Here is a 27,313-nt window from a genome sequence, read left to right as displayed (position 1 = left end):
AATATTTACTTACTACCTTTTTGCCATAACTTATCTGGAACTTTCTAGGCCAACAAACATTCTTCCTTCATGCCCTCTCCTCTCCTTTTGCTTTTACAGTACAGATATCCTACTTCCAGGTTGCTTCACATGCACCAATACTGGTATCCTGGCCCTTTGACTTTGCTCAGAGCAGTTGATCTGTGCTGCTATGACAGCAAGTTTCTTATTTATGGAAATGTGAGGTAACAGACTAGCTCTAGGGCCAGTAAGATGGAACCTGAAGAAACACCAAAAGACCTGGCTCTGGCCACTCACCTTTGGCTCAGTTTTGTTGTTTATACATAGATGTCATTAAGCGAAGTGTTCCTGGGAGACCAACCCCCTTCTTAGTGAGAAAAGCCAAATATTCTATAGTTGACCTTTGGGCCAGTGCACTGATAATCTGCTCGGAGCAGACTGCCAAGGTTTCTTCTCTGTGCTGTGATTGCCTCCCGTTTGCTAGAGCCTGTGGTCTGTGAGAGCTTTTAAATCTCCCCTTGATTTTGATGGCCAGTTGGTGAATTGGAGAGGACAAAGTGAAGTTCCCTAGAAGTTAGGGCAAGTTTCATATCTTGACTCTGCTACCTGATTCCATGATCCCTGTGAATAGGTGATTCAAACACCTGATTTATTTATAGTCACAAGAGTATTCGAATCCCTGATTCATTTAAAGTCATGAAAATAGGCAAAATTCTCTACCTTCCAAAAGCTTTAACATTGTAAACCGGAACTTATATGAGGACTTATGATGATTATATTGTAAGTTGGGATATTTTGATGGTTTTTCTGAGATCTTCCATAACCCTTATCTTAATGCCTCGTCTATACCTTCCTCAAGCAGTGGTGCCTTCTGTCTATTGTAGTAGAAATAATTGCTCTTTTTAGGGTGAAAGAAAATTGCTTATGGCACTGACAGAGCAGTGGCACTGTTGCTGATGGTTTCTAGTCTAGATCCTTTTTTTTTTGCTTTTTGAGCACCCGGCAATGCACAGAGGTTACTTCTGGCTCTGCACTTAGGAATTATTCCTGGTGGTGCTCGGGGGACCATATGGGATGCTGGGACTCAAACCCGGGTTGGCCGGGTGCAAGGCAAGTGCCCTACCCACTGTGCTGTTGCTCCAGCCCCTCTAGTCTAGATCTTGCTGTTTCTGAAGGCATTTTTTGTTTTGCAGCCCAGAGCACATCACCAAACCTCTCTGAGACTAGCCCTGAAAGTAGAAATGGTTGTTCCTGCCGGTTTTCTAAAAGTCTGTAGGAAATCACATGCAGCCTTGTACGTAAAAGTACTTTGAAAATGCCAAGTGTACTTTCTACTGTTTAAAAGATGATGCTTTTAGCCATGTCTCTAGACTGTGAACTAAGCCATAGCCCCACGCTGGCCGAGGACGGGAAATATCCTTCTTTTCGTTTTTTTTTTTTCCTTTGTCAGCCGGTGTGGCGTCAGCCATATTATGAGGACTATTAAGAAGGCACGAACTTGGTGGCGTGGGAAGGAGGAAAAAAAAAAGAAAAAGAGTTATGTACTTGGAACAGTGGGACTTTATATCTCTTCATTCTCAGCAATGGAAAACTAATTATCAAATGCTTCCTTGGCAGTAGGTCTGTCTTTTTTGGGGGGGAAACTCCAACAACAATAGTGAGTTTTGTGTTGAAATATGGAATGTAATCAAGGTAAAGAGAAAATGAAGTGAAATCAGTTATGCAGGCAGGGGTCGGGGGGTGGGGGGAGGTATACTGGGGTTTTTGGTGGTGGAATATGGGCACTGGTGAAGGGATGGGTGTTTGAGTATTGTATAACTGAGACATAAGCCTTAGAACTTTGTGCCTTTCCACATGGTGATTCAATAAAATAAATTAAAAAAAAAGATGATGCTTTTATTGTTATTAGAATTTTAGCCATATGTTGAAGGCTGGCAGTATTGCACAGTGGGGATATGTTTCTCTGTGTGTAGGATTGCAAAATTCTCTTACTCTCTGGTTCTCCTTGGCCTTCAGCATGTGCATCCAATGCATGACGCTTGTCACCCCTATCATTTAATTCTTTGTAGTGGGATGAGTGAACAGGGTCAGTGTTAATAACAGGTTCTTCAATATAGATTCGTCTTGAATAAATCTATTCTAATATTCTTTTAAAGCTCCAGTTCACATTATTGAGCTTGGTAAATTGCAATTCAGATTTCAGTGCTTAGCTGTTTGGCTGCACTTTGAATATTTTCCACCTGGGGGTGGTGTTTTATTGGCAGTCCTTTCTTTACATGAATGCTGCTTTTGTCAGTTTGCTTTGCAACTTTTCTTTGCCTTAAAAATGGTATTTGAGGGACTTATTAGATGCATTTTTAAAATCTTGAGTTTTTTTCCCCCCCCACAGGTTATTTCTTATCATTTGAATAATTCACAGAAATGTACAATTAGTACACATTTCCTCTTGAGAATCTTCTTCCTTGCAAGAAATAAGCTTTTCTGTTATTTCATATTTATGCAGCATTTTAAAATTTCACAATAAGACTAGTAGGACTGTGTTGTGAGAAAAAATTTATCTTCATTCACATTTTGAAAAACTAATCTCCTTAATAAGAAAAGTTAACTCATTTGACTTAGTTGATAAGTGTACTAGGCTTTGACTTTTTTCTCTTGTATCCCGAAATCCACCATTTAGCAGCTGTCACCCAGTATGAAAAAACCTTTCTTCAGTAGAACAAAAATTTCCCCTTCAAATGTGGTAATCATCAATATAATAGTATTAAGATCTAAACTTTCATTATGCCCTTAGTTTGTTTTTTCTTTTTCCTTTTTATTTCTGGGCCACACCCAGCTATGCTCAGGGCTTACTCCTGGTTCTGTGCTTAGGAATCCCTGGCAGTGCTCGGGGACCACATGAGATGCTGGAGGTTGAACCTTGGTTGGCCATGTGCAAGGCAAGCCCCCTACCCACTGTACTATTGCCCCGTCTCCTTTATTTGACTTAGAGTCCTCAACTTTGCTGTAATGAATTAAAGACCACAGAAATATTAACTCTGAAATTCTTATATTTGTCAAAATAGTAGATCTTATGGGAGTGTGTTTTCAGTTTTCTGAGGACCCACTATACTGTTTTCCTAAAGTGATTTTCGTGTGTTACCTTCCTTCCTCCTCTCTCTTCCTTCCTCCCTTCCTTCCTCTCTCCTTCCCTCTCTTCCTTCCTTCCATCTTCCCTCCCTCCTTCCCTCTTTCCATCTTCCCTCCAAAAGCAGTTGTCATGTCCAGTTCTTCACAAAGTTAAAAATTTCATTATATTGCGAGGTGTGGCCCAAAAAGAAATAATCAAAAAAATTCATGATATGATTTTTCTTCTATTATGTTTATTGTTACTATCTATATCGAGGAACAATTATCTCTGAAATTATTTAAAAATGTAATGAACTAATAACAAATTAATATAAAAATGAAAAATGTTTAAAATACAAACAATCACATTTTGATGGTATATTTTGGTATACATTTGGTATACATTTGATGGTATACATTTGATGGTATACATTTCTTGGTATTCTTTGTAATGGAGATAGGGTAAGAAGAAATCGGGCAGATGTTTGGAGAAATATACCAATAATAGAATTTAATTTCTAATTCGTGTTTTTGAAGTTCTGGAACTAACTTTTGTTTTTGCTTTGCAGTGAATGACTTAGGAGGGGACTTCAAGGGAGTTGGTAAAGGCTCCTCAGCCGCTGATAAGGTTGTTGAAGAAATCAGAAGAAAAGGTGGAAAAGCTGTGGCCAACTATGGTATGTTATTTGAAAGAACGATACTATTTCTTTTATTTTCATTTAATGTTGCTGCCTACAATAATCATTGAGAATTCCAGTATAATTTTGAAATGAGATTTATATGTTAGTCAAAGTTCTTTGGTTACATATCTTGTATAATATATGAGGATTTTTTAATCTTTTGATATACTTTATTTCATGACCTTAATTTAATCTGTTATTTAATACTTTATTGATGACCACATAGCATAATCAATATTTCAGTTGTGATATAAATATATTCTCTTATTCTTGAAAGACCTTTTTAAGATAAAAAGGGCTTAGAAATATAACATTGAATCATTAAATTATTCTTTTTAAAATTACCAATTTTTTTTTTCTTGGACCACACTGGGCAGTGCTTGGTGCACCTCATAGTGTGATGAAACTCCAGTTTCCTGCATGAAATCATGTACTCAGCCTGTGAAGTTGATTTTCTGGCCCTAAATTTTTTTTTTAAAATTTTTTTGGTTTTGGTGCTACACCTGTTGGTTCTCAGGAATTACTTGTAGCTCTGTACTCAGGAATTACTTCTGATGGAATTTGGGGGACCATATGGGATGCCAGGGGTTCAACCCGGGTTAGCCACATGCAAGGCAAACACCTCACCTGCTATACTGTTGCTGTGGCCCCTATTTTTTTTCCTTTTTCTATTTTCTTTTGAGGGGGACCTACACCTGGCAGTACTCAGAGGTTTTGGGGATTTATATTCACCTTTTAAACTTTTTTCCTTTTCATTTTCTGGGCCCCAGAAATGCTCTAGGGTTACTTGCAGTATGCATACTCTTAGCCCATTGAGCTAGCTCCCTAGTCCTCCCAATATTTTTTAAAGTATTGCTTTAAAATTAATTCATAAAAAATAACTAAATTAATACTTTTAAATTAAAGTATTGCAGTTTGCAGTGTGGGTCTGGCTCAGTTGGCAAAACACATGATTGGTTTGTGTGAGGCTTTTTTTTTTTTTTTTTTTAAAGCTTTTGGGCAATATTCAGAGCTTACTGCTGGCTCTGCATTTAGGAATCACTCCTGGCGGGCTGGGGGAGCCGTGTAGGATGCCATGTTTTACGCATGCAAGGCAAGTGCCTCATCCACTGTACTATTGCTCTGGCCCTTGTATGAAGCTTTAGGTTTAATTCCTGGTACCACACTCCATACCCCAGCTTAGCATTGCTGGATGTGCCCAACCCTCCTAATTAAAAAAACTACAGCCTAAGAAGTGAATGTCCTTTTTTCTGTACCAGACTTCTATCGTCCTTCTGGCCAAGTAATCGCTGCTGTGTGTAGCAAACTTATCTGTACAATCACTTTTTTTTTTTTTTTTTTTTTTTGGTTTTTGGGTCACACCTGGCGATGCACAGGGGTTACTCCTGGCTCTGCACTCAGGAATCACTCCTGGCGGTGCTCAGGGGACCATATGGGATGCTGGGATTTGAACCTGGGTCGGCCGCGTGCAAGGCAAACGCCCTACCCGCTATGCTATCACTCCAGCCCCCTGTACAATCACTTTTGTGGTGCTGGAGGTCAGACTCAGATCCTCTCATGCGCAAAGCAGGTGCTCTACTGCTGAGCTTCATTCCGGACCCTTGTTTGTAGAATCTATTTTGGAGGGAAGGGGACACAGCAGTGCTTGGGAGGCTCTGGTGTTCCTGGTGATGCACAGGGGATCTTGTGGTTGCAGGGGACTGAACAGGAGTCAGCTGCAGGCCAGGAAGATGCCTCAACCCCATTGCTTTCTCTCTGGCCTTTTAGTAAAAATCTTTCTTTGGTTTGTTTCTGGGCCACACTCAGTGGTGTTCAGGACTCCACTCCTGGCTCTTTGCTTGGAGATTAGTCCTGGTGAAGCTTGCGGGACAGTATGGGTGCCGGGGATAAAACCCATGTTGGCGGTGTGCAAGCACCCTACCTGCACTTCTCTCTTCGACTCAGCTTATAGCAAAATTTTAAGAGTCAGGGTCAGGCATTAAAGTTGCAAGAAAAATCAGGAAATGTAGAATTTACATTCATTGTATCACTGTATCACTGTCACCCTGTTGTTTGTTGATTTACTTGAGTGAGCACCAGTAAGTCTCTATTCCTCCCAGATCTGCGATTTTAGCAGCCTCTCCTAACTCATCTTTCCCAACGAATGTAGGCTCTTTCAGGGTTAGGAGAATAAGACCTATCATTACTGTTTTTGGCATATCGAATACATCACAGGTAACTTGCCAGGCTCTGCCCGTGTGGGCGGGATACTCTCAGTAGCTTGCCGGGCTCTCTGAGAGATTTTTAAGCATAAAAATTTCAGACTTTGTTTCGCTGCCATGATTTTGATAGACAACATTTATCAGTCTGGATTTAGTTAGGAAAACAGTAGCCTGTCTCAGTTTTCAAAGTGTGAAGGTTTTTAATGCAGAGTAATGAAAATGATCACTTATATGAATAAGAGCCACTGGAAGGGCCTGGCGAATGTGTTGGGAAACTGTTGCAGCAGCAGTTTTGCTAAAAATGACTTGACTGTGCTGCAAATCTTTTTAAATTTTTGTTCTAGATCACACTTGACAGTGCTCAGGTGGTACTCGGGAAACCAAGGGGAGTCAGCTGCATGCAAGGCAAGCACCTTGACCCCACTGTCTCAGCCCTGCTGCCAGTCTTGGACTGAAATCTGCTTATTGCCATTCCCAGAATTCTGTCTTTTCATTCCTGGGTATTTCTTTTTGTAGAGCCATTTTCTAGTTTCGCCCTGAGGATTGCAGAGAACATGGACAGAGGCGGTTGTGGTATTGATGCCTGGTCCTTAGGCATGCAACTTGGGGGATGTTAACCCTTTCCTTGCACTGATATACCCCTGAAAATACTGAAGCTATTGTATTTGGTTAAACTTTATTTTTCAGACACAAGTATTACAAAAACAGTAGGTTTTTTTTTTTCTCCAAATGTGGTTCTGTAGCAATGAACGTTCTTTTATTTCAGATTAGACTTCCATTTTCCCAAATTCTAACTTGCTTCATTGAAGGGATGTGCCTATGATGATTTGATTGATCAGTTGGTTTATCCATTTTTAAAATAAACCAATAAACCATAATTATCTAGTGGTCCTCAGGGCCTGTTCCCAGCTCTGTGTACTGAGGCTACTCCTGGTGGTGCTCAGGGCTTTGCAGTGCTGGGAATTGAACCTAGACTACTCCTGCATGCAGAGCCTGCTCTCCATCCTTTGAGTGATCCCTCTGGCCCTCTGAATATTTAAAGTAAAATAGAACCAAAATTAAATCCAGTGGCATGGTACAGTGTTTGTTTGCTGTCATTTGGAGCCATACCTGGGGAGCTTCCCCTGATGTGGTGTTCCTTACTTGGGAACCCTGAATTGCTGGGGAGTGAACCCCTGGGCTTCGATACGAAAGCAGGAATTCCGGCCCTTTGGCACATGCAACCAACCCTCAGTTTGGTTCTTGTACCAGCCACATTTCAGGTGAGCAGGAACCCCAAATGGTGAGTTTAAATACATTTAATGCCATCATCGAAAGGTGTACTTGCCTGTCTGTTATAACTTGATATTTGCCAAAAGGTTCTTTCATTTTATAGATTAAAACTTTTTCTTAGGTACCAGATATTTTACAAAAATAATAATAATAAAAGGTCATCTATGGTTTTATTCACTAGGTGTCCTTAATATAAATGTATTTTTCTTGGGAGTGACTTAAGCTGTGTGCCTTGTGCCTGACAAGGCCCTGAGCACAGACTTTAGAAAGTGTCTGTGCAGGATATTACTGATGAGGGTCACTGGTGTTCCTGTCCTCAGACTCGGTGGAAGCAGGAGAGAAGCTTGTGAAGACAGCGCTGGACGCTTTTGGGAGAATAGGTGAGATATATTTGCTCTTTCAGGACAGACAGCAGATTTGTCATAAAGTTTTTTGTTTTATTTTTGTTTATTGAAAGCACTATCTTTACCGATTATTAAGTTTTTATAGTTGTTTTACAGATTATTTATATACCCTTCTTATACTCTAAAGGGTTTGAGGTGAAGGTTTTCTATGTAAGTTAAGTTTATTTATTATATATTCATTGCAGCACTGTTCAAAATAGCCAAAATATGGAAACAACCAAGTGCCCTAAAACACATGACTGGTTAAAGAAACTTTGGTACATCTACACAATGGAATACTATGCAGCTGTTAGGAGAGATAAAGTCATGAAATTTGCTTACAAATGGATAAACATGGAGAGTATCATGCTAAGTGAAATGAGTCAGAAAGAGAGGGACAGACATAGAAGGACTGCACTCACTTGTGCACTATGAAAAACATCACATGAGGCTGACACCCAAGAACAGTCGATACAAGGGCCAGGGGGATTGCACCACAGCTGGAAGCCTGCTTCCAGAGTGGAGGGGAGAAGGCAGATGGAATAGAGAAGGGATCACTAAGAAAGTGATGGGTGGAGGAACCAGTTGGGATGGGAGATGTGTGCTGAAAGTAGATAATGGACCAAACATGATGGCCTCTCAGTGTCTGTGTTGCAAGCTATAATGCCCAAATACTCTCTAGAGAGACTATGGGGAATATTGTCTGCCATGGAGGCAGGGGGAGGGTGGGAAAGGAGGAGTATACCCGGGATATTGGTGGTGGGGAATGTGCACTGGTGGAGGGATGGTTGTTTGATCATTGTGAGATTGTAATCCAAACATGAAAGCTTGTAACTATCTCACAGTGATTCAATAAAATTAAAAAAAAAAGTTCATTCATTATTTAAAAAAAACACACTTAAAGAGCTTGCAGAAAATGTGTACGAATTCTCTAAATTTCATATCTATCATCATTTGTTGACATTAGAGGACTCAGTGGAATCTTTAGAATAATTACAAATCATTTAAAAGATTTGATTCAGTATCTTAAACTAACTGATTTGAATGACACATAATAATCTTTTTTTTAAAAAGAAGCATCTCAAGTATATTGTTTAGTTTGACCATACTAAAGTATTGTTGAGCTCCTTAAAGACTTGTTTATATATGGCAGAGATACAGAAATCCAAAAAGTGGGACATGATTAGTGGTAATATGCCTGCAGAACATGTGTTCTATTGAGTTAATCTCTGGCCCTGGCTTGGCCTTTTTGTTGTTGTTGTTGTTTTGTGGCCACACGTGGCAATGCTCAGGGTTTACTCTTGCCTCTGCACTCAAGTATTACTCCTGGCAGTGCTCAGGGGATGCACCCATGGCAGCTATGGGCAGGCTAAGTGCCCTACCTGCTGTACTGTCTCTAGCCCTGGCTGGGCCTTTTGACTTTTGAGTGGCAAGAAGAAAAAAGATCTTTGTTTTGTCTTGATTTGGGACCACACTGGGATGTGCTTGGGGGCTATACTCCTGGGGTTCATTGCTCGAGGGTTGCTCTGGTTGGTGCCCAGGACATCCAGGCCTCCTGTGTGCAGAACATGTGCTTCCAGCCCCTTGAACTGTTGCCCTGTTTCTGGAAATAGCCTTTAAACTTTGGACTTGTTGCATGGATATTGAGGTTAGATGAGCAAATCCTGAGAACCTGAACTGGGCAGTAGCTCATCTTTAATTAAATCAATTAATTAATTAATTAATTAATCTGGTGTGTATATAGCATTTATTTATTTATTTTTTCTTTTTTTCTTCCTAATTTATTTTTTATTGACTCACCATGTGGAAAGTTACAAAGTTTTCAGGCTTAAGTCTCAGTTATATAATGCTGGACCACCCATCCCTTCACCAGTGCATATATTCCACCACCAAGAACCCTCTGCAGCTCGTCTTTTAAATCAGCTGACTTAATGGCAACAGAAAGCAGGGGTGGAAAGGAAGGTAGCACTGCTCTGCACTGTCGTTCTGTTATTCATCAATTTGTTCAAGCAGGCACCAGTAACGTCTCCATTGTGAGACTTGTTGTTACTATTTTTGGCATATCGAATACACCATGGGGAGCTTGCCAGGCTCTACTGTGCGGGCGGGATCCTCTCGGTAGCTTGCTGGGCTCTCTGAGAGGGACGATACATAAATTTGGAAGCAAAGTGCTGATAGAATGTGATACTTTTGTTTTGTGAGTTAGATATGTTTTTGCTATCAGTGTAAAATGTTCTCTCGCTGGCACACTTTACCTGTTATATTTACTTTTCTGTGTGAGTGTTAAAACCCCCCAATTTTGAAAGAAATGTTAGTTGTAAGCAAATAAAAACTGAAATGCTTGTTTCTTACGTTTGTGACTTGGATCTTTTTATGTCGTAGATATTATTATCAACAATGCTGGGTAAGTATTTCCTTTTTTAATTGTAGTGAAGTAATGTGCATGCAAAGGTTCCCCCCTTAAATGTTTATTAGTATTTCCTTTGCTGATTGTAGTAATGTGCATGCAAAGTGTTTACCCTCACCCCTGTGTTTATTTTCTCTCTACCTAATCTATTTTTTTTTTTTTAGAATTCTGAGAGACCGTTCCTTCGGTAGAATAAGTGATGAAGACTGGGGTAAGTAAAAAAAATGTTTTTTAAAGAACCCATGATTTACAAAGCTCTTAATAGTTGAATTTTAGGTACATAATATTTCAGCACCGATCCTACCACCAGTTTCAGCTGTTCTCCACCAGTGTCCCCATACTCTGTCCCCTGTCACTGCCACCTTGTTAGGCACAATACAGAGTTTGGCGGTTGCACCTTTGGTGTCATTTTTTCAGTGTAACAACTGAAAGTCTGTGCTTTGGATGTATAGTTCTGCTACTCTCCCATATCCCCAGTATAAACAAAACCCTGACCTTGTCCTCCATTGCTTCCCTTTCTCATCTTCTTCTGGGATAAGTAATTTCTTACTACAAGTCTTTTAAACTATTCCTATCCATTTAGCCTTTTAAGTTTATACCTTTGGAAAAAAGTTGCTTCTAACAAAACCCTGACCTTGTCCTCCATTGCTTCCCTTTCTCATCTTCTTCTGGGATAAGTAATTTCTTACTACAAGTCTTTTAAACTATTCCTATCCATTTAGCCTTTTAAGTTTATACCTTTGGAAAAAAGTTGCTTCTAACAAGTAATATGAAACTGAATATTTTGCCTGTTAAGGTCAAAATTTTAAAAATCCCAAAAGTAAAACGTTTGCTTTCCCTACTTTTGCTTCTGTATATGTGATTTATATTCACTTTGCATGTGAGGACAAATAACAGGAATAGCCTAGTTTTTGTTTGTTTAAGAATTAAAATATAGTACAAGACTAATATCCAAATTGAGGGTAAGCAGTGATCAGGAAGATAGGTCAGTGGTTGGAAGCTTGTCACAAGAGTGTGTGTGGGGTGAAGGACACAGGTAAAGGGATATACCTGATAACCTTTCATTATCTGTATTGCAAACCATAAGACCCAAAGGGAGAGAGAGGGGGGGGGAGAGAAAGAGAGGGAGGAGAGGTAGATGGAAAGTCAGAAGGAGGGGAGGGAGTGGGGAGGGAGGGGAGAGAAGGAGGGAAAGGAAGGGAAGAAAGAGAGGGAAATTGCCTGCCATAGTGCCAGGCAGTGGGACAGGCTTGGGGGCGGGGAGGGAAACTGGGGACATTGGTGATGGATAAAGCTCACTGGCGAAGGAATGGGTGTTGTAACATTCAGTGACTGAAATCCAATCATGAACAACTTTGTAAATGTTTATATCATTGTGATTCAATTAAAAAATAAATGGGGGAAAATGAATTGAATAAAGCTGTTTAAAACCTGTTTGCAGAAGTTATCCAGAACTATTTTATACCTTTCAGCTTGTTTCTCTTTTGTCTCCTTGAGAGGTTGTCACCATTTTCTAGCATACCAGCTTTTTAAAAGAAAATCATGTTTAGGACGCTTAGCTGTTTGTGTGTCTTATATTGAGAACAAGAACCAGGCTATGGGAGGGAGACTGGGGCGGTAAAAATAACGAAGACCTGAAAAGTAAACCAGAAGAACCCATTTGTAAGGTCAAAGCTTTTTAGCAGCAGTGACTTCCGTTAGGATTGTCACTTTGAAGAGAGAAGGCTTAGGTAATTAGACACCACCGTTTTTGTTTTTGCTGTTTGCCCCTTTTGGTTCTTTCTTTGGACACGAGAGCATAAAACTGTTGGTCAGAGAGTTGTCTGTGCTAACTGAGGTGACTCACATTATCTGTAGGGTTGCTGTTGATCTACTGCAGTTCTCGACTGCAGTTCTCTTGTTCTTTTAGGAGAAGCAGAGTGTCCACCTGTGACTTAAAAGGAGGGAAAGAGGAACTTTTTGTTTCCTCTTGGGACAGCTGAGGGGAGCAAAGCAGCTGAGGAGGGAGGTTTGTCGGAAAGGAGGCTTAGCTTGACACTGAGCTCTGATGCGGCTTCCTTCTGGTTCCGAGCTGAACTCACCACTTCTAACTACTCTTTCCCTTGGACTAATGTTTGTGTTGTATCCAATTATATATGTAAATTTTTGTTTTTGGGCCATACTTGGCAATGCTCAGGAGCTACTCCTGCCTTTGCATTCAGGAATTACTCCTGGCAGTGCTTGGGGTACCATTATGGGATGCTTGGGATTGAACCTGGGTTGGCCATGTTCAAGGTAAGCACCCTACTCGCTGTACTGTCTCTCCAGCCCCCAGTGTATGTAGGCATTTCAGATATTTTTGTAAGTGAATTTTTATATAAAGCAGACATAAGCTAAAGGGGTAGAGTTTTGTATGTGGATTTGTATGTTAGCAGGGACAGTTGGATTGCCTTTTAGTTGTTGAGGGATGTCAGTTTTGTCATGAATTATGGTGGACACAGACTTGAACACTTGGTTGGCAGCATCGTTGGAATAGAGGCTAAGTTCTTCAGTGAGATGCGTGGCAACTGATAAATTATACAAAGGGGAACATCTTTGTATGAATAAATCATCGCGTATGGGGCTTCTGCTGTATGCCTAGCTGTGCATATTTTGATAAAATGTTCTTAACAATACTTTCTTGTTCCAGATATAATCCATAGAGTTCATTTGCGGGGCTCCTTCCTGGTCACACGGGCAGCTTGGGATCACATGAAGAAGCAGAAGTTTGGAAGGTAGTTACGTGCAACAGTGAAGGAGTGGAGTTCTGTATGTGGATTCTGGTATATTAGCAGGGACAGTTGCTTTTGCCATTGAAAACACATTCACATAAGCACAGACCTTTGAAATGTAATTTTGGTGCATAAGTTCTCACTAAATGGGTGTACTTTAATGACAGATTTACTGAGTTAGGCAGCTTTCTATTTCTTTTCCTCTCCTACTTTTTTACCACTAATGAGTTTCCTGCTGTTCTCTGATCTTGCAGCAGAAAAAAGAGGGTTTAGCTGTACTTATTCTCAAAGAGTCTATATGGTGTGTCCTTAGCCTCAATGAAACTGTGGCTGTTTGCTACTGTCTGGTATAGTCAGACATTAGTCTTTGTAAACTGTTGAAGTTCTGGGGAACTGGCTCAAGGGGTAGAACATGTACCTAGCCTGTGTGAGGCTGTGAATTCTGTCCTGAGCACTTCAGGGCCCATACCCTAACCCAGCACCGCCCCCCTGGTGGTCAGTAGCACTGCTGGGTGTGGCTCCTATAGAGGAAACAAAGTGATGCTCTGAATAGGCTCTCAATAGGGCTCTAACGCCCTAGAGTTAGAGTCCTTCTAGAAAATTTAGGGTTCACTCACATCCTTGAAGTCAATCAGTGTGAAATGTGTTCTTATTGGAGGTTTCTTGTCTTTCCTGATCCCAGCAGTTTGTAAAAGTAAGTGATTTATTTTATTTGGTTTACTAGAGTAGTGTTAAGAGTGGGTAAGATTATGGGGTGGTTTTTTACTGTGAGGCATTTGATGCTGTCTACAAAGAGAATAGGAAGGGCAAAGTGATGAGAACCGAAGATTTACAACTGGTTAACCTGATATTCCCTGCAAAGAGAGGGAATTTTGGTCTTTTGTCCATACCTGTTGTGCTCAGAGGACCCTGTGGTGCTGGGGACTGTGCCAGTGCTCCTACTTGAAATAGTGTGCTCCATCCCTTTGAGCCATCCTCAAAACCCAGACATTTTGATGCACATACTGTCAGTTTACTTTATATTTTATAAATATTATTGTCAGTAGACAGTTCATATTCTTTTAGTTTACATTCATTTTGCATTATATACTAGAATTCATTCGGTCTTGACCTGATCTGTTTAGTTAAATATTATAGTTGAAGTTTAGGAAACTACTTTCACCTTATGGTTATTTAAAATATGTGAATCATGACTTAAGAACCTATTGGCATTATAAATTGATGCTTTTGACATGTCTCATTCTGTCACCGTCATCCCGTTGCTCATCGATTTGTTCGAGCGGGCACCAGTAACGTCTTTCATTGTGAGACTTATTGTTACTGTTTTTGGCATATTGGATATGCCACAGGTAGCTTGACAGGCTCTGCCATTTGGGCGAGATAATCTTGGTAGCTTGCCAGGCTCTCCAGGAGGGGCGGAGGATTCGAACACGGGTAGACCACATGAAAGGCGAACGCCCTACCGCTGTGCTATCGTTCCAGCGACATGTCTCATACTACTGAAAAAAGGGGGAAAGAGGTGTAGCATTATCAAAGCATAGGAAAGATGATGTAGAGAGATTGATTTTTCTTTTAGGATCATTATGACTTCGTCAGCTTCAGGAATCTATGGCAATTTTGGCCAGGCGAATTACAGTGCTGCCAAACTGGGTCTTCTCGGCCTTTCAAATACTCTTGCCTTGGAAGGCAGTAAAAGCAATATTCATTGCAATACTATTGCCCCAACTGCTGGATCACGGATGACTAAGAGTGTTTTGCCTGAAGGTAAGTAGAGTTTTCAGTGCTTTTACACCTTTATCCACATCAACTAGTAATTTAATTTTCAGAAATTAAAAACTTACTTCCTCTCAATTTCAAATCCCCATTATGCAAAATTTGTGTTCCTTATGGAAAATTTAGAAAAGCTAAAATCAATTTTATTTTGATTCTTTAAATCAAAATAAAAAAATGAAAAAAATCATTCTGCCACACTGAAATAAACTTTCATTTTGTAAGGCAAGTGCCCTACCTGCTTTACTCTCTTTCTGGCCCATTTCTGTCATTTAAAAAACTCCTTTGCCTTCTTGTGTCCGTGACCATCCTTTTGACTTCATTTTTCGTCTTTCTGAATATGTCCTTTGGATGCCTCACAGAGCCTGTCTTTCTTACGTTTTCCTAATTGAATTGAGAGAACTTTCTCTTGTCGGTTCTTCATCAATTCTTTAGAATCTAGTTTCTGCAGCAACAGGTTCTTCAGAGCACCAGGCTCACAATGACGAGATAAGTCCTGTCATATAATGTTGTGGAAAATAGCAGTTGACTGAGTAAATAATCATAAATTCTAATTTTGATTTCACACAACTTTTTATCTTATACCCTATGAGATTTCACAGGAATTTTACCTACTCTTCTTTTTTATTTTTTGTTTTGGCTTTTTGGGTCATAGTCAGTGATGCACAGAGGCTACTCCTGGCTCTGCACTTAGGAGTATTCCTGGCAGTGTTTGGAGGACCATACAGGATGCTGGGGATCGAACTTGAGCCGTGCAAGGAAGCGCCATACTTACTATCACTCCAGCCAGAATTTTACCTACTCTTTGGAGCCTTATTTTGTTGATTATGAAGTCGAAATTAATAAAATGCTCCCTAGCCTAGGACTTTGGGAGAGTGTTGAAAAAACTGTAAAGCAACAGTATGTACTTGGATTATGTGATAACATGGTGTAAGATGCAAGGCACACTTATTTTTTCTTTATGACACATTTTTTTTTCTCTTTTCATCTATTGCTACAGATGCCCAGTTGGAATTTATAGGTGCAACTCTACAATGCATTCATTGTAGAGTTAGCTCAATTATTGGAATCTGTATATATAAATATCCTTTACTATTTCTTTTTTGTCCTGATGCATAAGGGAGGGAAATAGAAGAAATTTTTTGTCTTGAAATGGGTGGAATAATTGTTAAGAATTTATCCTACAGGGGCTGGAGTGATAGTACAGCAGGTAGGGCATTTACCTTGCACATGGCTAACCCAGGTTCAATCCCTGGCATCTCATAAGGTTCACCGAGCACTACCAGGCATGATTCCTGAGTGCAGAGCCTGGAATAACCCCTGAGCATCATCGGGTGTGACCCAGAAAGCCAAAAAGAAAAAAAGAGAATTTATCATACAATATGAAGTGGTTGGAATCTAGTTTTCTCATGCATGTAGCAGAGAGCAGTATGGCACTGGAAAAAGTGAACAGGGTTTTTTTTTTTTTTTTTGCTTTTTGGGTGACACCCGGCGGTGCACAGGGATCACTCCTGGCTCTGCACTCAGGAATTACTCCTGGCAGTGCTCAGGGGACGGACCATATGGGATGCTGGGAATCGAACCCGGGTCGGCTGCATGCAAGGCAAATGCCCTACCTGCTGTGTTATCACTCCAGGCCCAAAAGTGAAAAGTTTCAGGAGCTGCTTTTGGTTTTTGGCCCTTCCCCAAGCATTGCTCAAGGTCACCCACCACTCTCAGTGATGCTTGGCCAACAGGGTCAGACAGTTCAGCTCGGCCCCAAGACTGCAGTACTGCGTGGGTCTAGCACTGCTGGGGGCACTGGGGACTGGGCTTGGGTCATTTTGCCCTACGGTCATGTCCCTCATCTCTGTCCCTGACACCTTAGAGCTGCTCTTTAATACAACTGCAAATTTCATCTTTTATTGCTCAGCTATATTAATGTACTTTGTAATTTCACAGTTAAGATGGCATTAATTTGGTTCATTCAAGATTGTTCCATTTACAGTTCACACCTCATTTGAGCCTTGGAACACTGGTGGAGGAGACAAGGAGAACCGTTAGGATTATTCCCCTTTTTCACTTTTCTGGGAGTCAGAGGATGAATGTAGGGCCTCACATAGGAAAGGCCAAGTGCTCTCCCACTGGGCTGTGTCCCCGGCCTGACAGCAGTCCTAATCATTCTTTAAGTGAGAAGACACAGGTCCAGGGCTTGAGTCGCCGTGGTGAGAGTCCTCAGTCGCCTGCATCGCTGTACAGTGCAGCCTTTGTTCTCGTTATGTAATTCCTTTCTGCTCCAGGCTGCTCGGAGCATGTGTGTGAGGGGAAAGTGCCTTCCACTTTCGACTCATTGGGAATGTCACTAGGGTCGTTCCACACCAACAGGTGACTGCCCTGGCAATTGTCAAAGCTGTTTTGTAGTTTCTGTCACTCCTGGTTAAGTAGCTGGGAGTGCAGCGGCACTTTGTGAGTGGTGCCCAAGTTATCCCTGCTTCAAATACGTCTTTTCCTTGGTAGTATGTTTTCCACCGTGGGAATGGTGACCTGATTGCTTCAAGTTTAGAAGCTTGACAAAGCTTGCAGATGGCCTCCCTGGGATCCGGGGATGACAAAGCTTTTCCAGAAGCCTTAAATGCTTGGCTTACTAGGTTTTTTATTTACTTATCTTACTTATTTTTATTATGTTCTTATTTAAAGTCTCTGACTTGTGATGTAAGAAATTTCCATAAGGTAAAATGATTCATTGAATATGTGTCTACTTTTTTTTACAAACTTAGTGTTTTATATTGATTTCAGATCTTTTGGATGCTCTGAAGCCCGAGTACGTGGCACCCCTGGTCCTTTGGCTATGCCATGAAAAGTGTGAAGAAAATGGTTCCTTATTTGAGGTATTCTTCCCTTCCTTCCATATTCCTGGAAAATATCACCAAATTCAGTATAAAAATGATTTTAAAAGTATTTATCAATTGTTCACTGTTGCTCAAATCTGTATTTGTTGATATCACTTATTTGAAGTGATTGATTAGCATTATTCATTTGAGCGAAAAAACTCTTGTGTGCATATAAAAATAGTCCCTGCATATCTCCTTGGAGCCAAATAGCCACCATCGAATGTGAACTATTGAAAAGCAGAGGTGAGAAGAGCTGTTTACAGGTCTCATTTGCAGAAGGGGAACAGGAGCAGCATGAAGCAGGCTGGAGCTCAGAAAGTCGCCTCCTGCCTTCTCTCGTTAATATCTTAATAGCATCATCTTTCAAAATTCAAAATTCATAATTATATTATGAATTCTGTGAACAAATGGCAATACTTGCTTTTGTAAAGCATTTCAAATATACAAGTATGTGGAGGAAAAGAAAAATTATTCACATTGCCACTCTCCAGAAATGTCTATTTTAAATGTTTTAAAGTAGTCCATCCTAACCTTTCATTGGATTAACATTTCCCATGAATGAATCATCTGTGTTTTAGATACACATTTCAGACACAGCCTAGACAGTTATGTATGTTTTGTTCTTCTATAATATGTGAACATTATAAAATGAGGAACGTTTGGTTTTGCCTGATTGCTAAGAGATGTGGTCTGTGTAATATCCAGATTTAAACTCTGAGACTGGATTGCCACTTGCTGAAGTTTGATAGATTCTTTGTGTGTTCGGTGTCAGTTATTTGACTCAGCAAGAATGTTTGTAGTACTGAGAGGAACTTGCAGCTTGTTTATTCACTCTCAAAATTGGACAAAAAAGCGTACAGAATTTTCTTTACATCAGACATTTTCCCCTGAGCTTTTCTTGGAATGGCCTCTAGGGTGAGAAAAGAAGAAGAGAAGAAAGAAAGAGCAGTCTCTCTGTGTATTGCTGTTGGTGCATTTGTGCATTTATCTCCCTATCAAGGTGTTTTGCGTGGGGCTGGGAAGGGAGTGCCCAGGGCTGGAGCACATGCATGAAGCCTGCGCCTGATCTCTGTCCTGCAGGACTGCATGGTCCCCTGCATTGCTGCTGAGTGTGGCTGGCCCTAGTGGCCACTGTCACCTGGCCCCACCCCCACCATCCTGGTACCTCAGCCTGGACAGGACCCCATCACCAGGCCCAACTACCTCACTCACCACCAGAGCTCGGGAGGCTGAGGACTGCTCGGAGTGGCCCTGGGGCCCCAGAACCCAGCTGGGGAGGCCTGCCAGGCCCTCCTCACCCAGAGTCTCCTTGCAGTGACTCTACTGAAAACATTAATAAAGTCCTTCCCAGGAAAGTAAAAGGATTCTAGGCTGTTCATTAAGTTCATATCTGATTTTATTTCTGTTTGATTTTGACGCTATCCGCTAAGTCTTTTCCGAGGGAAGTGTCATTTGCGCCTGCGATGTGCTGGTCTGTGACCGTGTTGTCCTTGTCTTCCATAAGAGGACACTCTGATGTTGAGAAACCAAATCATACCACCGTGGCCACAGTGCATTAATAGAACTGCTCTCTGCCTGGGCGGCTGACATCCAGGTTCTACTTCCTGCCTGCCTCTTTCCCTGCTGCCGCTTTATGTGTCAACGTATCAGGGGCGCTGCAGTCGTGGGACTGCTCCCCTGCAGTAGGTCTCTGTCACGTTCATCCCTTGTCATCTAGTAGTGTAATATCTAAGATAGTTGCCTTGTTTTTATTTTTAACCTTTAAAAATTTATTTTGTTTTAGTTACCATGCTTTACACGACTATTAATGATAGGGCTTCACGTGGACAACATTCCCGCACCAACCCCTTCGTCAGTGTTTGCTCCCCTCTGCCATTGTTTCAGGGTCTCCCTCCCAGCCTCCCCTGCCACCCCCATCTCCCACTGTGGTAGCTCAGTTCTGTGGACTAATTCTCAGGTTCTGTTGCCTTTGGCCCTTCTTTGGCCCCTTGAAAAGATGAGATCATTCATTTTGCTGCTATGTGGAACTGTGCTGAGTGAAGTCAGCTGGGAGTTTTGGCAGTTTGGCCTCTCTGCAGGGCTTGGTTGTGAGGCAGTGAAGTGGGTCCTTTGGTGTGGTGGCAGCGGTGGAGTGTGAGTTCTGGGGCTTTTGGCAGGGTGGGGACTCGGCCTCCCTCCCGAGGGCGCCCCTGATATTCCAGCCGGGCAACCTGTGTACTTGTGAATTTTTGCTACTAGCGGATATCTTTTGAGATTTCATCTCCAGTCTGTAAAGTTGGCCTGATGGATGAGCCTTTGTGGTAAGCGGGGGGCTGTAGAATTTGGATGTGGCTGCTGGGGCTTCTGGAAATCAGGGGGGCGGGGCGGGGGGAGGTGGGAGGAGGCTGCCCGTCCCTACTCTGAGAAGACCCCAGAGTTCTCAGCCTGAAGACTGGCATACCTGGGAATTTCAGTTGCCTTGTGAGGAATTCTGTGAATTGATTGCACGTAAGATGGAGTAACTACCTACCTTTCTTCCCCCCATTTTATTTTTTTTTTTTGTTTTGCAGGTTGGAGCAGGCTGGATTGGAAAATGTAAGTGTTTTTCTTATGCCATATGTTATTTTCATCTCTTTAAATCTGAGTTTCCGATTAAGAGCTGTGGGTGGGTCTTGTGAGAACCTTTACATAATCAGAGTCAGACATTGCTAGACCGGCAGATACACTAAAACTTCAGGCTGTCCTGGTGCCCAGTGGCACATCAAAAACTTTTCAGTTTTCTTCCTGTTCTCATCCAGGACTTGCCCTGTGCTACTTAGAACTGACCGTTCCTTTAGATAGCACAGACCCTCCTGATATGGATGTTTGTCCTCCCACGTGTCTAGCCTCTCTCATACTCGTTCTTTGTCTTAGCAGAGAGGAGGGAGGGAAGGCTGTTTCCACACAGATGGAAGGATCCTCTCCGGGAGGGCATAATGGCGTGTGCTCCTAATCTCTGGCTGGACTCATGTTTCCCTGACATGTTAGACATCCAGAAGATAGTGTGGAACTGCCTGGGACAGAAACTAATAACATGTGAACATGGTTTCCCTTCAGCCCAGCAGTAAATTTGTTTGGCTTCAACCCCTTTTTGTGCCACTTCTCATTTCTTGTGGACCCCAAATCAGATCATTGTCTTGCACATTTTCAAATACTTGTGACAGTTCCACAGTTCTGGTTCATGTTTTCTGTTGGTGGCTGCCAATTACAAGGTTGCCATCCATGGAAGGAAGAACTGTAGCCACTGTAGAGTCTACATTTTCACCATGAGTTTTCATTCCATTATTACAAAATATATTGCTCATTTTTGAGGGTGCAGTGGAGAGTGTATCTGATATGTCATCAGTCGGTGAGCTCGCAAAGCAGACGTGTCTGCTCTTCCCACAGCCAATCTTTAGTTTAACAGCCATTTGACTCTGACCATTATGTTTAATGAGGTTACCAGTAACTGTCATTGATTTGTTCAAGCGGGCACCAGTAACGTCTTTCATTGAGAGACTTATTGTTACTATTTTGGCATATCCAATACGCACGGGTAGCTTGTCAGGCTCTGCCATACGGGCTTGATACTCTCGGTAGCTTGCTGGGCTCTCCGAGAGGAGTGGAGGAATCGAACACAGGTTGACCGCGTGAAAGGCAAACGCCCAACCGCTGTGCTATCGCTCCAGCCCAAGGTTACCAGTGTCAGAAAACTGTTCTTCATGACGCTTATCTGTCACTAATGATTTTTGTGAATTTGGTCACTCTAGTTGTGACTTCCTGTGGGAAAGGAAGCACCAAGGGAGGAGACTCATGTAAGACTATTTCATATACTAATTTCGGATTATTTGGAGTCTTTTGCCTGTTGTCGCACCACAGATCCTTAGTTACTGCCCAATAAAGTTTGGTCTTGAAGTTTATTACCTGAGTGATCCATGGGCATTCTTGAAGCTTATTACCTGAGGGATCTGTATTTGAAATGTTCTGATCTAGCATTTCATTCTGCCTCCATGTGTGGCAGGCTTAGAGAGGAGGGTTATTTCTCTTAGCATCAAATAACAGGAGGAAGAAATGTTGACATCCTTTTGGGTTTACTGTTTTAGGAAAATTGCACGCTAAGGGTACTAAGGGTAGGTAGGTACTATACTAAGGGTAGCAGAATCCTTCAGAGGTTTAGAATCTTTTTCGCCCAACTCTGGAATTCTCTTCTGAAAGTTAAGAAACAATCCCAAGGGCATTTATGGATTTTCCTTTCTGTTTCGTACTCAATCTCTTACTTGCGTCTCTATAACCAGTACGTTGGGAGCGGGCCCTTGGCGCCAATGTCAGACAGAAGAACCAGCCAATGACGCCCGAGACCGTGAAAGCTCAGTGGACGAAGATCTGCGACTTCCGCAATGCCAGCAAGCCCAACAGAATTCAAGGTAACGAGCCCAGTCAGCGCAGCCGTGCTTGCTCTTCTCTCGGACAGTGCCTTCTCCGCTCAGGAGGTGGCAGAACCCTTCCGGTTCCAGATGGGTATGTCATTGCCACGGGCAGTTTTCCAGGTGTTTTACATGACCCCGTTGAGCGGCGGGACTTCGGCGAGGTTCACCCCGTGCAGAACGCAGCTGCTCAGCATTCCATGGCTGGTTCCACAGGCGAGGGTCGGCCTGTTCAGTTCAGCGCTTTTCTGTCTAGTGAATAGATGGGCTTAGTTTTAGCATTTTGGGTTTAATGTTTTTTTTTTTTTCCACACCACTTTTTAAAATTTCTCTCTTATATTTTGTTCTCCTTTTCTGCTGTTATTTCTGCCTCTGCTAATCTTAGGTCTGCTTTTAAAAAAAACAAAACCAAAACCCTCAGCCCCAGATGTTCATGACACCCCCCCACCCCCACCCTCCCCAGGCATTCTGAGCTCCATTGATCTCTCTCCTAGCTCAGTTCTCAAAACTTCCTAATCCTAAAGTAACTTCCAGGGCTTTTGTTAAACATGTGGTCTCTGAATTGCTCATCTTACTTTCTCTGGGTGGCTTTAAACTGTGTATCTCTCTTTTGTATTTGTTGCTAGTACAGTGCTGAACTCCTGGAAAGTGTTTAGTAAATTCTTTCAGTTTATCATCTGAACTGTTGAATCAGCCTGTGATACACAACAGAGATAGTCAAGTAAAAGTAAATTTCTTCTTCCTGAAGAGAGTCACATATGGATGTATGTCAAAGTTAAAAGGATCTTCTAGGAAAGATGGTTTAGTTGAGAAAAAAAAGACTTTCGTTTTGTTTTGTTTTGTTTTGGTAATTGTACATTTAAAACGTCATCTGAAAAGTGGTGTTCTTTTATCCTTAAGGATACCTTCCACCTATTGGTACACAGTCACTGTGCTTTTCATTGTGCTTTTTATCAATCAGTTAATAGCATGATGCTGTATCCTTTATATTAGCATTTTTTGTAATCTAAATTTTAAAATTTGAGATAAATTAAATCTCATGAGTAAGTCACCTATCATTGAACATGAATGAAAGGAAAAAGGAAGAAGTGTATTAGAAGTTTGCCCTCTGATGTCAATTTCATTTATTTGCCTTAGCAGTGTTAGACTGGTATGAGGGAAAGTAATGAATGGAATTATGTGCTTATAATGGAAAGAAACCTCTTATATTTAAAATAGTGCTTTAAAAAGATTCTGTGTTTCTGTATAATTGTGATTTTCCAGAATACTTTCCCAGTATTCTTGTTTTACAAAAGATGTTAGCACTTAAGTTCTCAAAAAATGAAATAACTGGTCCAAACGTTCTCATTCTTTGAGCTCTGAGCAGATTAGGGGTCTGTCTCTGTGTGCAGAACTTTCCCTTCCCCTGGCCGTGTCTTGCGCAGCATCTGGCTGGGAGAGGCTCACGAAGGGTTATCAAGCAGCGAGAGCCTGGCATTCGAGGCTGTGCCAGCCCACCTCCCCCTCTGTGGTCTGTGGATGGAGGCCTGCAGCTCTGAGTGTGTTAGGAGACCCCTGAGCCCTTAGACTTAGGGCATATGTTGCTGTGCCATGAGTCTTTTTCCTTAAACAAAAGTTTAGGCCTAGAACAATATCTGGAGTCACTGGTTATGACAGTTTTCTCTAGAGGAGTTTTTAGTGCTGTCTGAAACTATTCCTGTGTCTTATCATTGTTAATCCCAGAGGATGTGGAGAGTAGTGGGAGAGAAGGGCAGTTTGTTGTCTCTTCACCAACAGAAATTGCATGTTTGGGGACTAGGATCCCCCTAGCAGAGTGGTAACATCTCTGCAAGAACAGCGAGGCTCAGAGCCCCTGTAGTGTTGGAACCTTGGCAGCTTCAGTGATGCTTGGTTGGCTCTCGAGTCTCTTTCAGCTTTTCACAGTTTTTTCCCTTGATGGCCAGAGAGCATCCACCACATTACGGAGTGCCTGTGAAGGTTGCGGCTAGCTTGCAGAATAGTGTCATAGGAGTCATTTTCTATTCTGTTGTCACTTTGTTTAGTTGCAGCTTTAACAAAACCATTATTGTTGTCTTTATTATTATTATTTTAATAATAAATTTATTTATTTTTAATTAATGAATCACCATGAGGGTACAGTTACGGATTTATACACATTTGTGCTTATGCTTCCCCCGTACAAAGTTCGGGAACCCATCCCTTTACCAGTGCCCATACTCCACCACCAGTAAACCCAGCATCCCTCCCATCCTCCCCAATCCCATCTCTCCCCACCCCACCCTGTCACTGTGGCAGGGCATTCCCTTCTGTTCTCTCCCTCTAATTAGCTGTTGTGGTTTGCAATAAAGGTGTTGAGTGGCCACTGTGCTCAGTCTCTAGCCCTCATTCAGCCCGCAACTCCCTTCTCCCACATGGCCTTCGACTACATTATAGTTGGTGATCCCTTCTCTGAGTTGCCCTTTCCCCAGAATGTGAGGCCAGCCTCCTAGCCATGGAGTCAACCTCCTGGTAGTTGTTTCTACAATTCTTGGGTGTTAGTCTCCCACTCTGTTATTTTATATGCCATAGATGAGTGCAATCTTTCTATGTCTCTCTCTCTTTCTGACTCATTTCACTTAGCATGAAACTTTTCATGCCCATCCACTTAAATAAAAAATTTGTGACCTCCTTTTTTCTAACAGTTGCATAGTATTCCATTGTATAGATGTACCAAAGTTTCCTCAACCAGTCATCCGTTCTAGGGCATTCGGGTTTTTTCCAGATTCTGGCTATTGTAAACAGTGCTGCGATGAACATACATGTGCAGATGCCATTTCGATTATACTTTTTTGCCTCTCTGGGATATATTCCCAGCCGTGGTATTGCTGGGTCAAATGGGAGCTCAATTTCTAATTTTTTGAGAATCGTCCATATTGTTTTCCAGAAGGGCTGAACCAGTCGGCATTCCCACCAGCAGTGTAGAAGGGTCCCTTTCTCCCCACATCCTCTCCAACAGCGGTTGCTTTTGTTCTTTTGGATGTGCGCTAGTCTCTGTGGTGTGAGGTGGTATCTTGTGGTTGTTTTGATCTGCATCTCTCTGATGATTAGTGATGTAGAGCACTTTTTCATGTGCCTTTTGGCCATTCGTATTTCTTCCTTGGTAAAGTTTCTGTTCATTTCTTCACCCCATTTTTTGATGGGGTTGGATGTTTTCTTCTTGTAGAGTTCAACCAGTGCTTTATATACCATTGATATCAACCCCTTATCTGATGGGTATTGTGTAAATATCCTTTCCCATTCTGTGGATAGTCTTTGGATTCTGGTCACTGTATCTTTTGCGGTGCAGAAGCTTTTTAGTTTAATGTAGTCCCATTTGTTGATCTCTGTTTTTACTAGATTGCTTAGTTCTGTGTCACCTTTGAAGATACCTTTATCTTCAATATCGTGGAGGGTTTTGCCAACCTTGTCTTCAATGTACCTTATGGTTTGTGGTCTAATGTTGAGGTCTTTAATCCATTTTGATCTGACTTTTGTGCATGGTGTCAGGTCAAGGTCTAAGCCCATTTTTTTGCATGTGGTTGTCCAGTTGTGCCAGCACCATTTGTTAAAGAGGCTTTCCTTGCTCCACTTCGCATCTCTTGCTCCCTTATCAAAGATTAGATGATCATACATTTGGGGTTGTGTGTAAGGATATTCCACCCTGTTCCATTGGTCTACGGCTCTGCCTTTGTTCCAGTACCATGCTGTTTTAATTGTTACTGCTTTGTAGTAAAGATTGAGGTTGGGGAGGGTGATGCCTCCCATCGTCTTTTTCCCAAGAATTGTTTTAGCTATCCTTGGACGTTTGTTGTTCCATATGAATTTTAAGATTGCTTGATCCATTTCTTTGAAGAATGTCATGGGTATACTTACAGGGATCGCGTTGAATCTGTATAATGCTTTGGGGAGTATTGCCATTTTGACAACATTGATTCTCCCTATCCACGAGCAGGGTATATGTTTCCATTTCCTCATGTCCTCTTTGATTTCATGGAGTAGCGTTTTGTAGTTTTCTTTGTAGAGGTCTTTTACTTCCTTGGTTAAGCTGGTTCCGAGGTACTTGATTTTCTGGGGCACGATTGTGAATGGGATTGCTTTTTTTATGTCCCTTTCCTCTGCCTCATTGTTTGCATATATGAAGGCCATGGATTTTTGGGTATTGATTTTGTAGTCTGCAACTTTACTGTATAAGTCTATTGTTTCTAAGAGTTTCTTAGTAGAGGTTTTAGGCTTCTCTAGATATAGTATCATATCATCTGCAAATAGTGAGAGTTTGATTTCTTCCTTTCCTATCTGGATGCCCTTAATCTCTTTTTCTTGTCTAATAGCTATCGCAAGTACTTCCAGTACTATATTGAAGAGGAGTGGTGAGAGTGGGCATCCTTGTCTTGTGCCTGATCTCAGAGGAAAGGCCCTTAGTTTTTCCCCGTTGAGGATAATGCTTGCCGTAGGCTTGTGATAGATGGCTTCGACTATCTTGAGGAAAGTTCCTCCAAACCCCATTTTAGCGAGGGTTTTCATCATGAAAGGATGTTGGATCTTGTCAAATGCTTTCTCTGCATCTATTGATATGATCATATGGTTTTTATCTTTGCTTTTATTGATATGGTGGATTATGTTGATTGATTTCCGAATGTTAAACCATCCTTGCATCCCCGGGATGAATCCCACTTGGTCGTGATGTATGATCTTTTTGATGAGTTGTTGGATCCTATTTGCCAGTATTTTGTTGAGGATTTTCACATCGGTGTTCATCAGGGATATTGGTCTGTAATTTTCTTTCTTAGTGGTGTCTTTGTTTGCTTTTGGTATTAGGGAGATGTGTGCTTCATAGAAACTGTTTGGGAGAGTTCCTGTTTTTTCAATTTCCTGGAAAAGTTTGAGGAAAACAGGCAGCAGGTCTTCTTTAAATGTTTGGAAGAATTCGCCAGTGAAACCATCTGGGCCTGGGCTTTTGTTTTGGGGGAGGTTTTTGATCATAGTTTCAATTTCCTTAACATTGATGGGTCTATTCACGTATTCCAAGTCTTCTTTGTTCAGTCTTGGGAGATTGTAGGAATCGAGGAATCCATCCATTTCTTTTAGGTTCTCCTGTTTTGTGGCATATAGACTTTCGAAGTAGTCTCTAATGATCTTTTGAATCTCACTGTTTCTGTTATGATGCCCCCCTTTTCATTTCTGATTCGATTTATTGGGGTTCTTTCTCTTTCTTTCTTTGTGAGTCTTGCGGTTTATCAATCTTGTTTATTTTCTTGAAGAACCAGCTCTTTGTTTCATTGGTCTTTCGGATTGTCTTTTTGGTTTTCATGTCATTAATTTCTGCTCTAATTTTTATTATTTCTTTCCTTCGATCTGGTTTGAGTTCCTTTTTCTGGTCCTTTTCTAAGGTCTTGAGTCGTGAAGTCAGGTTGTCTATGTGGGCCCTTTCTTCCTTCC

The 27,313-nt window shown here is 41.6% G+C and overlaps 1 protein-coding gene across 1 annotated transcript in view; it reads left to right on the top strand.

Annotated features, from left to right (window-relative positions):
• The window catches only part of HSD17B4 (hydroxysteroid 17-beta dehydrogenase 4), a 70,700-nt gene that overhangs the window by 7,281 nt on the left and 36,106 nt on the right, over window positions 1–27,313 (top strand). Inside the window, exons 3-11 of the mRNA XM_004609805.2 lie at window positions 3,675–3,782; window positions 7,579–7,638; window positions 10,024–10,045; window positions 10,213–10,259; window positions 12,717–12,801; window positions 14,375–14,562; window positions 17,344–17,435; window positions 19,988–20,012; window positions 21,731–21,859. Coding sequence (XP_004609862.2) covers window positions 3,675–3,782; window positions 7,579–7,638; window positions 10,024–10,045; window positions 10,213–10,259; window positions 12,717–12,801; window positions 14,375–14,562; window positions 17,344–17,435; window positions 19,988–20,012; window positions 21,731–21,859 — 756 coding nt within the window. The remainder of the gene's footprint in view (window positions 1–3,674; window positions 3,783–7,578; window positions 7,639–10,023; window positions 10,046–10,212; window positions 10,260–12,716; window positions 12,802–14,374; window positions 14,563–17,343; window positions 17,436–19,987; window positions 20,013–21,730; window positions 21,860–27,313) is intronic.

This window comes from Sorex araneus, chromosome 6, assembly GCF_027595985.1.
Source record: "Sorex araneus isolate mSorAra2 chromosome 6, mSorAra2.pri, whole genome shotgun sequence".
Classification (NCBI taxonomy): domain Eukaryota; kingdom Metazoa; phylum Chordata; class Mammalia; order Eulipotyphla; family Soricidae; genus Sorex; species Sorex araneus.
This window is presented reverse-complemented; position numbering and strand designations above follow the sequence as displayed.